The sequence below is a fragment of the Lissotriton helveticus genome, chromosome 11, assembly GCF_964261635.1.
Source record: "Lissotriton helveticus chromosome 11, aLisHel1.1, whole genome shotgun sequence".
Taxonomy (NCBI): Eukaryota; Metazoa; Chordata; class Amphibia; order Caudata; family Salamandridae; genus Lissotriton; species Lissotriton helveticus.
The window spans coordinates 151,780,774-151,794,576 of NC_136072.1; the positions used below are offsets into that span (position 1 = coordinate 151,780,774).

General features: G+C 42.8%; 1 protein-coding gene across 2 annotated transcripts in view; it reads right to left on the reverse strand.

Moving 5' to 3' along the window:
• Positions 1–13,803, reverse strand: part of SERPINI2 (serpin family I member 2) — a 133,145-nt gene that overhangs the window by 27,849 nt on the left and 91,493 nt on the right. For both annotated transcript variants that reach the window (XM_078668046.1, XM_078668045.1), the window contains exon 6: positions 1,379–1,476. In XM_078668046.1, the coding sequence (XP_078524172.1) occupies positions 1,379–1,476 (98 nt within the window). The remainder of the gene's footprint in view (positions 1–1,378; positions 1,477–13,803) is intronic.

Below are 13,803 nucleotides of genomic sequence, written 5' to 3' on the forward strand. Positions count from 1 at the left end.
CCTTTCAATCAATAACCTGTACTTTATTTGGTCTTTAAAGAAAATCTGTGCATCAGCCCGGCTCGGTGCCTCCCTCTCTGTGTATGGGACTAAATGTTCAGAACTGTAGAAGCCAGTACCTGTGCCCTAGTGAGAGTGAACTGAACTGCTGAAAGGGAAAGGGCTGACCCCTTCACAAGAAGATTCACCGCCATGCCCAAATGACTGAAGTCTTGTGAAGGACACCTTGATAAGGTGAGACACCCAGATGTCATCAGTTCAACTTTATTAATGTTTAGACGCTTGCCTTTAAAACATACATTTTAAAACAGAATAATAAATAAAATACAAGACACCAAGGGAGCAATAAAGGTCTTGAAGACTATCTGGCTCAAACTGATGCTAGAAACAACTGAGCAGCCATAGATTTCGTACGTGAAGGGGCCTATGCCAGATCTGGGATTAGTATTAGCCTGCATAGACCTCAACATGACGGTATCATCCCTGCTATGAGGAGAATTAGAGTTTCAGAGGCACAGAGAGTGTTTTCTCTTAATACCAATCCTTGGAATACTGACCCAGTTGCTGCTACTGGTCATTTTAATTTCAGAACCTTTAGAAAACACTCTTTATCCTGTTCCATTTTGGAGATATCCCTGTGGAAAATAATAGTGGGTTCACTAGGCCCAAATGGTAGAATCTGTGAGTCAATCACCTGATCCCATGGTCAATTCACCACTTTTGAAGTGCATACAACTGAGGATTGGTCACACTGAGGGACTTCTTTGTGGGTGCAAAACTCAATTCCAACCCTGGTTTCACTTTATTGATTTGAGTTCAGTTAATTAGCTAAGTTCTCACTTGTTCCCGTCTCTGCCCTAGAACTGCTTCTATTGAACCAACCAACTACTGAATCCCTGCTGGATCAGTTACCTAGACTTGCAGACCTTAGATGAACTGAAACTTGGTACCCTGAGCAGTCTTTACAGACTTGTGTGGCTCTCCTGTTTCAGATGAGGTGGTAAGTTTTAGAGGTTAATAGATTGTTTGCTGGAAACTCATTCACAGAGACTTGCGGCAAACACAAAAATACCAGAAGTGTTCAACAACCCACGTTCTTCCAGCATAAAATATGTAGGCCTTTTCGGAAAGAGTTGAGGAGATGTGGGTTTTGGTCACTAATCTGAATATAGTGAAGTGTAGAGATATGGAATATGATCTCACGCGAGGATATAACGTAGCGTTATCCCAATTTCACATTGCTATCCTGCATTTTCACCATATAGTCCCACTGACTCATTACATCTTTTAGAAGTCAAGAAGAGTAGCTCATTATTAATAAACTGTTGAAAGCAACAACCATGTTTTTACGCTAAGACAGTAAACTGAATATCAGTACCTGTTATTCCACTCAGGTCACAACCATGATTAAATATCTCCGTTACATTTAGCATGGGCAGAGATTTCTTCAAGTCTAGTTTGTGTTCTATTTTAAATCTAGAAAACATAAATCAAGGAGCCTCATTAGATATACCTTATGATTGATGTCTCATAGTCTAAATGCATGTGTTTCTCTCTATGCCATTATTTACAATTATAGAAATAGACATTATACATTGAGAACTTTGAAATTTCTGGATCAAGAGTGTCTAAAAAAGGTCCACGAGGGTCAGCTCTTAAGCTAGTCACATAAAATGAATGTCATCAATAATTAATTAAACACATGCACACTTAACATACACATAAGTATCTGGTGTTAGTTCTGCACTGAATACAGTCTACATCTATGTGCGTATGGTATTCACTAGACATAGGCAAAATTCCCATTATGCTGATGTAATTTTGGGAATTTTGTGATACGCTTATTACAAGAAATTTCAGAAATTGTGCCATTACTTATCTATGTGCATTTACATTGCAATAAGATTTTAACAAAGGAGCATGGAAGCAAGGCGAATGACCAGAACATACGTGACTGTTGTTCAAGAGGCTCTTAATTTCTGTAAGGGAGGATGGAAGGGATTCATTTTTAAGTAATTTTTGCTGAATTTTGAAAAGGCAAAATAAATGAATTTAGCAACCCCCTAATATTTATATCAAGTGGTAACATGTCCATTTCAGTACTCTTTTGCATGGGTAATGTACATCATACATGCATTATACATTTCTTTGTTGCTTGCTTACTTGTTTGCTTACTGTTTCTTGTGGCATTTCTTGTTTGCTTACTGTTGCTTCATCTCTTGTCAATGTTTGCATCCCATCCTACATCCATGCTCTAAAATGTGGGGTTTGATTTAATAAAAAGGGACATTTACTCCCTTGGGTTTCCTGCTACGTTTTGTGTATATTTAAGATATTTTTTAATTCACAAAGATTTCCAGGAAAACGCCTGAGAAGTAAAAACTATCACTGGTCTCCAGGGGCTGTATTATACAAGGTGCTCAGAGGGAGCTGGGGGCGTTTGTCCCACTTTGCATGCCGCCTGGGTACTTTAGTATTACAGAAGGGACCGCAGACCCTTGTGTGTCCCCTTCTGTAATACTGATAGCGCTGGTGCACACAAAGCGCCGGTGCTATCTTCAGGGGGCGTTCCCTCATTTGCATGGGGGCATGCCCCATGCAAATGAGGGAATCCCTTTGCCTCTGCGCCCACACAGCAGGGGCAGAGGCAAAGAAGCTGTCCCCTGATAGGCGCCACCTGGGCACTTTAGTATTACAGAAGGGGCCGCAGACGCTTGTGCGTCCCCTTCTATAATACCGATAACCTGGTGCACTTAAAGCACCAGCGCTATCTTCAGGGGGAGTTCCCTCATTTGCATTGGGGCATGCCCCATGCAAATGAGGGAATTCCTTTGCCTCTGAGCCCGCACTGTGTGGGCAGAGGCAAATAATGTGTGAGGAGGCACACTGACAGTGCGCCACCTAGATAGCCTAGCAATCAGAGGGAGCACTCTCAGTGCTCCCCCTAATTGCAGCCCTCTGGCAGGGGGCAAGAGGGTCCCATGGCCCCTCAGACATCCCCTTGCAGGTGGGTGCAGTCACTGACTGATACCGCCTGCAAGGGGATCTCTAATCCCCTTTAATCCCTCCCATGCTGATGACGAGCTCAGCTCGTCATCAGCCACAGGGCTCGTGTGCTGATGACGAGCTGAGTTCGTCATGGCCGTTAGAACGCTCACACACGGGGATAATTCCCCCGCTGTGCTGAGCGTTCTAAGGAAACGGGTGTGGCCATGACGAGCTCAGCTCATCATCAGCACACGAGCACCATGGCTGATGACGAGCTCAGCTAGTCATCAGCACCGGGGCACTGTGCGCTCCCCCTCTGCCCCCCAGCACAGCGGGGGATTAACCCCCGCAGCCAAGGGGTTAAAAGTGCAACATGGGTGCCAACAGCAATGTGAAAACATGGAGCAGTTTCAAAGCAGCCGCTGCATTTTTCACAGGAATGAGCTGCCGCCAGCAAGCTTACGACTGCCCTGAGGGCAGCGGATTCACCATGATGCAGCATATTTTCCTTGATTGCCAATCGCAATCCAGGAAATTGTTCTGCATGTGTAATATGGCCCCAGGAGTACACCTGGAAAAGTATCCTATTTACACACATGTGAATGTTTTTCAACATGCTGAAAAATACATAGTGTAAATTTACGCATGGAGAAATGTTCTGCATGAATACAATTGCGGTTTGTTTCTTTGTTCTTATTTTTTTTCTTCTTGGCAAATATATTTTTCCCTCTGGTGAAATCCCTTCCTCTAAACCCCCACCAATTTTGGGGATGTCCCATTCCCTTTTAATTCCTGGAAATGGATTTACTCCTTCCCAGAACAGGGGTAAATATTCAACATTATATACTGGGGCTATTGGCAAAGAAAAGCTTTGTGGGTGTGAACATTGGGACATTGCATGTTCTTGGCCACTCTTCTGATACTTCCTTTGCTGGTAGCACTTGAAGTACTTGAAGTGTCGACCGTTGATGTCCACATAATCATTGTGTAGATGATGTACGCACGGTGGCCGCTTGTCCATTGGTACATTCTGTCGTATTTTATCTGTTGGAAACGCCTAACATATTTCAGACATCAGTGCATTTCTGAGTTGAGGACCTTCGCACAATAATGAATAATAATGTTTGTATTATGGAAATATTTGTGCTTTGTGTGAGTTAGAATTCTGACATCTTAAAGCCTTTAGGACAGATAACATATAAGTAATGTTTCAAAAACGTAGACCACATTTCATGAGTCAGCAAGTTTTTAATGAATCAAGACATTGAGAATCTGAGGGGATTGACATAGGAGATTTAATAATGAATTTGTTTCCTGCTGTTTGTAATGATTTTAATTAATCAACAAATAAAACTTACTTAGACATAGGAGTGATACTTTACACCAGGATACATGTCAAGAAGAGCAAAGTCTGAGACTCCTATTCGGCTCTTCTGCGTACTTTGCCAGGTTTGCGCTACAGAAATACCATATACATACATACATACAATCAAATAGTGCCGGAAACGCTTTTACAATTACTTTCAGGAAGGAGACCACAGGTCATGAGATGTGATTAGCAGACATTGTGCTTCTTTCATAGCAAACAACACTGTGTTTGTGTTAGACTTGTGCCCATTTGTCATTGAGAGTTAGTACAGTCCTGCAGTACAAATTAAACATACCAGGGTATTCTCCTTCTAAGGTGTCTTTTATCCTTTGACACAATGTATGCTTCAAGGATTTCTTAAATGAAAAATTGGATTTATAAATGCTTTGTGTTGTTATTAAAGTTGGCATTGGAGATGTTGCTTCTCTGCCATAGTATTGTATGAACGAAAATGTATTTTGACAAACATTCCTGCAGGTCTTGCACTGATGCTCCTAAAGATATTTGAACTTCGTAGGTTGATTGATGGCCTTCACTAGTTGAAAATGCAGTATTTTATCTGCGAGCACCTTTGACTGTAGCATTTTTCTGTGCTGCCCCTTGGACCCACTAATAAGAGCAATTTCCTCTTTGTCAATATGCACACCCCTGACTTCTCCTTGATTCTGTAGTGAATTGTAAATTTCATTGATGAAGGCTTGTGCATACAGTTCATCACAGCGAATGTGGGTTTTAAATTTGTGTGCAGAACAAATGCTTCCCTCCCAAGGCTATATATATTACCTACTGGCGGTCGCCAGTAGGTATATATAGTTAGGATTTTTTCTCTATGGGATTTTTGAAAATTCTATGTCTAATAACTTTGGCGTTTGTGGACGGAATTGGCTGAAATTTTCAGGAAAATGGCACATTTTGTTTCTGAGCAGCCCTTGAAAATTTGGGGGGGGTTCGTCAAGGGGGGGCCGAGAAAAAAGGGGGGTCCCAAAACGTGTTTTTAACATTGAGTTTTCCATAGGGCGGTTGGCCTCACTTTTAGCCCGAACGGCTGAATGGATTTGCACGAAACTTGGCAAAATTGTAGGGACTGGTAGCCCGATGTGCCTTTTGTAGGTCTCAATATATGTGCTCCAGTGGATTTTGAGAAATTAACGTTTAAAAAAAGATATATATCTGTAACAGCGGACCGGGCAGCGCTCCAGTACGCGTACTTTTCGCGCAACGGAGCTTTGTGAAGCGAAGCTGATTGGTTCTCCGGCGTCTGTAAACATTCCAAACAGTCCGTAGCGGCCGCCATCTTGTCTCTCGGTAGGATCGAGAGACAAGCGGAGGCCAAACCGAAGGGGCAAATGACCATAAGGGGGCATAGTAGATCCTCCCTGACCGTTTAGGTTTGATGTGGAGGTTTTAAAAGGGCCCCGCGGGGCAAAAAAAAACAAAAAAAAATAATAATCGAACAGCTGAATGGATTTGCACGAAACTTGGCAAAATTGTAGGGACTGGTAGCCCGATGTGCCTTTGCTAGATCTCAATATATGTGCTCCAGTGGATTTTGAGAAATTAACGTTCAAAAAAAGATATATATCTGTAACAGCGCACCGCTTCGCGTACTTTTCGCGTTACGGAGCTTTGCGAAGCGAAGCTGATTGGCTCTCCGGTGTCTGTAAACATTCCAAACAGTCCGTAGCGGCCGCCATCTTGTCTCTCGGTAGGATCGAGAGACAAGAGGAGGCCGAAGCGAAGGGGCAAATGACCATAAGGGGGCATAGTAGATCCTCGCTGACCCCCTAGGTTTGATGTGGAGGTTTTAAAAGGGCCCCGCGGGGCAAAAAAAATAAATAATAATAATAATCGAACGGCTGAATGGATTTGCACGAAACTTGGTAAAATATTAGGGACTGGTAGCCCGATGTGCCTTTGCTAGGTCTCAATATATGTGCTTCAGTGCATTTTGAGAAATTAACGTTCAAAAACAAGATATATATCTGTAACAGCGCTCCGCTTCGCGGAGATAAAATTATATCTGTATTACCTAGCTGTTGCTAACACCAGTTAGCGACGGCTAGTAGGAGATAGCGACCATCTTGGGCCCCACTTTGCATGTGAGTGATATTTATCACTAATGACATGCAAAGTGGGCATGCCAAGATGTTAGCGACTGGAAACAGTCGCTAACATCGCTATCTCCTATTATCAACTTTTGGAAATATTCGAGATAAGCGCGAATATCTCCAAAAGCTAGCACCTGCCCTGAGCAGTTCTTAGCCATGTTATCCAATGGGAGATGGATAACATGGCTAAGAGCATTAGCTCGGTAATGCATGAATATCGCTGAGTTTTCAGCGATATTAATGCATTGCGGTCGTTTTTTATCGTATTTGCGATAAACCTTGATAATAGCAAGGTTTATCTGCGATAATTTCTGACGGTAAAAAAATCGTTGCTAAGCATCGTTAGGGATAAATATCGCTTAACTTTGGTAATATGCCCCAACGTCTGTTAACGTTCGATTCGAAGGAAATCAGGAAGTGTTGAAAAACATTGTCTGCGCCATCTTGTCTTTTTTCAAATGCCACACTTTTGTCGTGCACGACAGCCATTTTAGATGCCTTGACCAGACCCACTCTGTGCACGCTGTCGATCCTTAGCATGGCTCCCCACCCTCGCAAGCATCTCCCCCAGGCAGTGGTCACCCCCGCTCTCTGTCTTATGCATGGGTAATAAACCTCCCCCCATCTGCGCTGCTCTTCCCTGAGAATCACACCCTGTGCCCGCCCGACACCTCCCTTTCGCCCTATTCACTACCGCACCCTCTGACACTCCTTTTCCTCTGTGTCCGATTGTCCAGGCTGGTCCTAGGGTATCAGCTAGCCCTGCAGATGTAGTTTATGGCCACAGCTGTAAAGAATCACCCCTCTTCAAAGGAGTTATAGTAGATCAAGGCCCACACTCGATGAGATCCGTCACAGCAGAAGCGTTGCTATTATCTGAAAACCATCCTGTATTGTGATTGGGGAGGGGACCGAGCCTGAAGCGGAAGATTCCAGGGATGACTCGTTGTACATCAAAGTTTTTACAATTATGTGTCACATTAAAAATATATAGCACTCCGACAAAGTAGTAAGATTATAAAACTTTAATAATTTATAAATATATACAAGAAAACAAAAATAGTAATAACATATAAACATTTTTAGGGAAAAACAACGAAGTAGCGGTCGGCTGTGCGAATAGTCCCAACGCAGCACAACGTCCAGATTTCCGGCGTGGGGCGTCGCGGGGGGTGGGTCATCAGTAGCAAACTGTTGTGCGAATAGTTCCAAGGCAGCAGAACGCGTTGAAATCTAGATGACACGAAAGTGATGTCTAGTAAGTTGCCACCCAGCAAATAACGGCGTGGGGCGTCGCGGGGGGTGGGTCATCAGTAGCAAACTGTTGTGCGAATAGTTCCAAGGCAGCAGAACGATGGCACCAAGGTGATGTCCAGTAAGTTGCCGCACTGGTTTTGGTATCCTACAATGCTGCTCCGAATAACGGCGTGGGGCGCCCCGGGGGAGGCGGCGTGAACGGGCCTCTCCAGGTGGAGTGTCATCTGTTGTAGTGGGGCGCCCCTTTACCGTTTCAGTTGCCATTCCGTCCGTTTTTGGTCCACTGTGTCAAAAGCCGCAATTCAGCTGAGTTGCGCCCACTCTTGCGGTGCAGCGATAGGCGGCTGTCACAGGACTCTCAAAATGGCGGCAGGCTGTTTCCTTTTTGGGCCTGGTCTACTGAAATGGCCCTGGGACACCTTGGAAATCGGACGCTTGTCTGCTAGGTCTTGGACCCCATTCTCGAAAGCGTCCCCTCCGCCTTGAGAATTCATCAAAAGTTTTGGGAGCCCCGATTCCTGCAGGCTTCTGGTGGGGAGCGGCTGCCATGATTGCTCGCGGAATGACCACGACGGAGCTACGAGATGGTGGTGCTCTCATGCTGACATTATATTCTGGAAGATGCACTGCTAGTTTTGTGTAGTTGATCGATAGGTTGCAAGTTGGTGAATTTTAGTGGTGCTCAGCCTGGAGGCGTCGAGGGTCCGACGGCGCCGATTGAAATATTTACAGACGTGAGACTAGAGATACTCTAGTTGCATCCCATGGTTGGCACTCAACATTGGTTGTCTTTCCTTAAGATAAGAAAACGACTTTCATTCAATATTTCAAAATTTGATCATTTATTGTATTTCTTAGTTCAAATGTTTCATGTTTGAAAACTACGTTCAATTTCATTGCAGATCATGTTGATCCTTTACAAAAGTATAGACACTGTCATTTACGTGGGTCCAATGCATTTCGGGCATAGATGGTAAGCCCTTCGTCAGGGAATTGACACTACAAATGATAATAATTCAATCGGCGCCGTCGGACCCTCGACGCCTCCAGGCTGAGCACCACTAAAATTCACCAACTCTCGACGCCTCCAGGCTGAGCACCACTAAAATTCACCAACTTGCAACCTATCGATCAACTACACAAAACTAGCAGTGCATCTTCCAGAATATAATATTATTATCCTCTCAGTGTCCATTGGAGTGATAGCACGCACCAAACAAAATCATTGTCATAAACTGTTCACCATGAGCAACTACGAAGACATCTCCAAAAGTACAGAGGCCAGAGCCGCTACATTCGCATTTGAAGCCAAAGATGTGGACCAAATATATTCTCTCATCAGGGAGGAACTAACACAGGAAACATCAATTCGATCAAAGGAGCAAAATATAAAACAACTACTTTACCTTTCAAAAAGAAAAACTAATCAACAACTACATGCAAGCACCCTCATCAAATACCACAGAAACCAACGCATACCCCGGGGACTAAGAATTGCACTCAAACCATCTCTATGTAAACACTCAAAGAAATTCCAGGAACGCTGGTACGAGATACTTAATAAGTGCTCATTGGATCTCATCCTTCTAATCATTCAAGAGCTTTCTTCCATCTTGGAAGAAATTTCCAATGAAATAGAGGAAACATCAACCGAATTATCGAAAATGATGTCAGAAGAAGAACTTAAAACCACCTTGGAAGACATCAAAAACCAAATTGACCGCCACACCAGAGAGATCAACGAACGCAAAATTAGAAAATTTAAGAGGGATACCTTGGATTATAGACTGGGAGAGGTCTACACCTGGGCTGATGTTTACGCCCAAAAAAGACGAAACCGTCCTTACACTTCTAACACGGATACTTCATCTACCGACAGCGATGCAGGTCAAAGACCACGTAAACCACAAACCATACGAACTCCACAAGACCCCACACCTACAATGGAACCAACTACCAGTCGAACACACGAGAGCAGTCCTTTTTTAGACCAGGGCCAAGCCCAAAAAGGAGACCCAGGAGAGGGCAAAGAAAAGGAAAAAGAGAAAGAACGGGACCCTCCGAACACCAGAAGTGCAACGATCTCAACCAAAGAGAAGGAAAAGAAACCAAAGAAAAACTAACCACAGAACATCTAGTAATTAACATCAGTGACCAGAAGTTTAATGCTTACGAAATGAAGTTATTGGAGAAAGGTACTTCATTTGTTCCTACTACCTCTACAGACCACCTGGAATTGGAAGTGAGTTTTTTTAAGTTGATGAGAAAACTTAAACTACGACATTTTTTCGACAACATAGTACCAGAACGTCCACAGCAGGACAAAGACCAACTACTGGGACTACGTCCACAAAGTTCATTTCAAGCTCCTACCAGCCACAAAACACTTGACCTGTTTGAAAACCTGGTCAAGCAAGACCTCATGAAGATCAAACATATTAAACCTAAAAGCAAAAATATGACACAAAAGGACTGGGATACATTGAGTAGAATGGCAAAGAACAAAAAAGTTACCTTCACCAAAGCTGACAAAGGAGGAGCAATTGTCATCATGAACACAATAATGTATAATGACAAAATCACTGAACATGTGACGGACATGGCAACCTATAAACAATTGGATTTCAACCCTACCATGGAATATTCTAATACCTTAAAAAACATCATCGATCAGGCACATAAGCAAGGAACCATCACAGATAGGACAAAAAACTTCCTTATTACCACCAACCCGAGAAGTCCAATACTCAAAATGGTACCCAAGATCCACAAGAATCTTACAAACCCTCCTATGAGACCCATAGTCTCCACAGTAGGTAGCCTACATCAACCTATCGGTCAATTGATCGATAGGTATCTACAACCATCAGTTCAAGCCATGGATACATATACCAAAGATACAACACAGTTTCTACTCAAACTAGAACAAGTCAAACTCCATCCCACTGACAAAATAATCCTATGCACTGCAGATGTTTGTAGTCTATACACAAGCATACCCCACAACATGGGGATAGAAGCTTTGGAATCTGCTCTGTTGAACACGGATTTAGACCATGATTTCCAAGTGTTTCTAATGGAACTTATGCATTTTACCTTATACCACAGCTACTTCAAATCCCAAGACCACTGGCATCAACAACTAACCGGGATGGCTATGGGCAATTCCGCTGCACCCGTATATGCGAATCTGTTCATGCATTGGTATGAAACACAACATATCCTGAAGAACACAAACTGGACCAATCACCTCAAAATGCTAACTCGATACATTGACGATTATTTCATCATATGGGCGGACACCGAGGAATCACTGAGAACGGAACTCAACAAATTCAACACCATTGACCAGAGGATTCAACTGACCTGGGACATTTCGGCAACATCGGTCAACTTCCTGGATGTGAAAGTTACTATAACACCGAAAGGATTCATCACAGACTTGCACGTAAAATCCACCGATAGGAACAACTTACTGTTACATTCCAGCTTCCATGAACCTAATTTAATACGTAATTTACCTTATTCACAAATGGCAAGAGTGAAAAGGATTACCTCGGACACAACAACACTCAATCAGAGACTCATGGAAATGTCACAAAAATTCACGAAGAGAGGGTACCCCAAGACCCTAATTGAGGAAACCAAATTGAGAATTGACAAACAGGACAGATCCAAACTTTTGACACCCACTACGAAAACTGAGCAAACACGCATAGTAGTGGTCTCAAAATACTCCACGAGCAGTTATAAATACAAGCAAACCATCATGAAGCATTGGGCTATACTCAATATGGAACCAGATTTTAGAAACGCATTTATCCAACCACCAATATTTGCATATACTAGGGCTAAAAACTTGGGAGAAATCCTTCTACAGAAACCAGTAGAAAACATCACCTACACAGGTACTAAACCTTGCTTAAATTGCGGCAACTGCAATAATATAATCAAGGGAAACACCATCAACCACCCAAGTCAAGGTCATACCATCAAACTCAAAGTGAACGCAACTTGTGATACTGCCAATCTAATTTATGGAATTAAGTGCCCATGTGGGAAAATGTACATCGGGAAAACCGAACGTCGAATCAAAGTCCGACTCACGGAACATAAATCGAACATTCGATTAAAAAATTCCAAATCAGCATTATCAGCCCACTTTGTTGAGAAATCTCACAACGTTTCTCAAATCAAATTCATCGTACTGGAGACTGTAACCAAACAAGAAGGGAGAGACAATAATAAATTCCTATTAAGAAGGGAAAACTATTGGATCCAGAAACTATCGACCCAGAATCCTACAGGATTGAATGAAAGAATAGAATTTGCATGTTACCTGTAAAGTATTTTGCTCTGATTACCGAGTTGATTGTCAATGTGTATGTTCCCTACACCATCGACACACAACACTTCCCCAACCCCCCCCCTTTTTTAAAAATAAACACAATCCTTAATTCACACCACTGATGCATTAATAATAATTACACCGTTTTCTCCATTTTCATTTTTATTTTTTATTATACCTTCATGGTCCGTAACATCACCAGTATTCTGGAGTCTTTCTTCCTAGAGACTCCTCAACCATCACTATTGCCTAGTCTGTTCACCACTTTGATCACACGTGACTAATCATGTGATCGCGGTTTCTGAATGAAACCGACGCGGGAATCCTTTGCGTTCACCGGCGTTTCCCAACAGAAGACCACCGGCCGATCAAATCCGCTTCAAATTTCTCTTCAGGTGAGTGGTTATAATTCCACTGTCATCAGACGCGAGCTTCAGCGAGATCCGCACGCCCAGAGGCGCTGACGGCTCTCTTTGTTTATTTTTCTTTTTCCAGATCGTACGTTTCCGATCGAACAACAGGCATGTAAGTGCAATTGAAACTCTATGGCGCATTCACGTTGTTAAACTGATAACCCCGTCACATACTAGGTTTAAACGTGTATCAACACGGCCCGTTTTCATTTATTTACCCCGATCCTCACATTGTCACCCCGAGCCACCATTTGCATGCTTTGCACATAGGATTTTTTCAACATGTATTATTATGTTAATCATCATTCCTTGTTGATTAATGTTGGTTTCCGTTTTTGACTGTTGTCTGTATACATTTACCGTTTGAGTTCAGACTAAATTATGTCATTATTATTATTTGTAGTGTCAATTCCCTGACGAAGGGCTTACCATCTATGCCCGAAATGCATTGGACCCACGTAAATGACAGTGTCTATACTTTTGTAAAGGATCAACATGATCTGCAATGAAATTGAACGTAGTTTTCAAACATGAAACATTTGAACTAAGAAATACAATAAATGATCAAATTTTGAAATATTGAATGAAAGTCGTTTTCTTATCTTAAGGAAAGACAACCAATGTTGAGTGCCAACCATGGGATGCAACTAGAGTATCTCTAGTCTCACGTCTGTAAAGCTCTCATGCTGACGCCAGCTTCAGTCTGAAACATCCAGAAACAAGGTGGGGCTTTCATCGTTTGGGAAAAAAAAAAAGTTTTCATCCAATGAAAAGTGTTGTTTTTAGGTCATATGATCAAGCCTTCCATTGTCGTGTATTTCTATAGGTTCTGAATCAGTCCCCCTATTCCTGACCCTATTCTGGTTAAACTAACTATCAAGTTAACTAACAGTCAGCCCATGAGGCAAGAAAACCCCCATGATGCAGATACCGTTATCTGACGCAGTCACACTACGGCACAGGAACGTGTTATCTGATTAGGTCATAACGCTTGAGATCTAATTAGACAAGCGACATTCCTCCAGCCCCTGATAAGGCATACGACGTTCTCATAACAAATCAAACCTATGACAACCTGGAAAATCCGTGCGGCCATTGTTTTGATTTCACAGAGAACTTTTGCAAAAGAATGTGCTAACGAGCAAGTCGTATGACATCTTTATTGACGTACCTATGTCCATCCTTACGTCAATCTCGGCACCTTTAAGGTATAAATATTGCCGACCTTGCCCTATGCAAACACACGCGTGGTGACAAGACGGAGCAGCCATACTTGCCGAAGCCGAGAGCAGAAGCAGACCCCGCTGGCAGCAGCCCCGC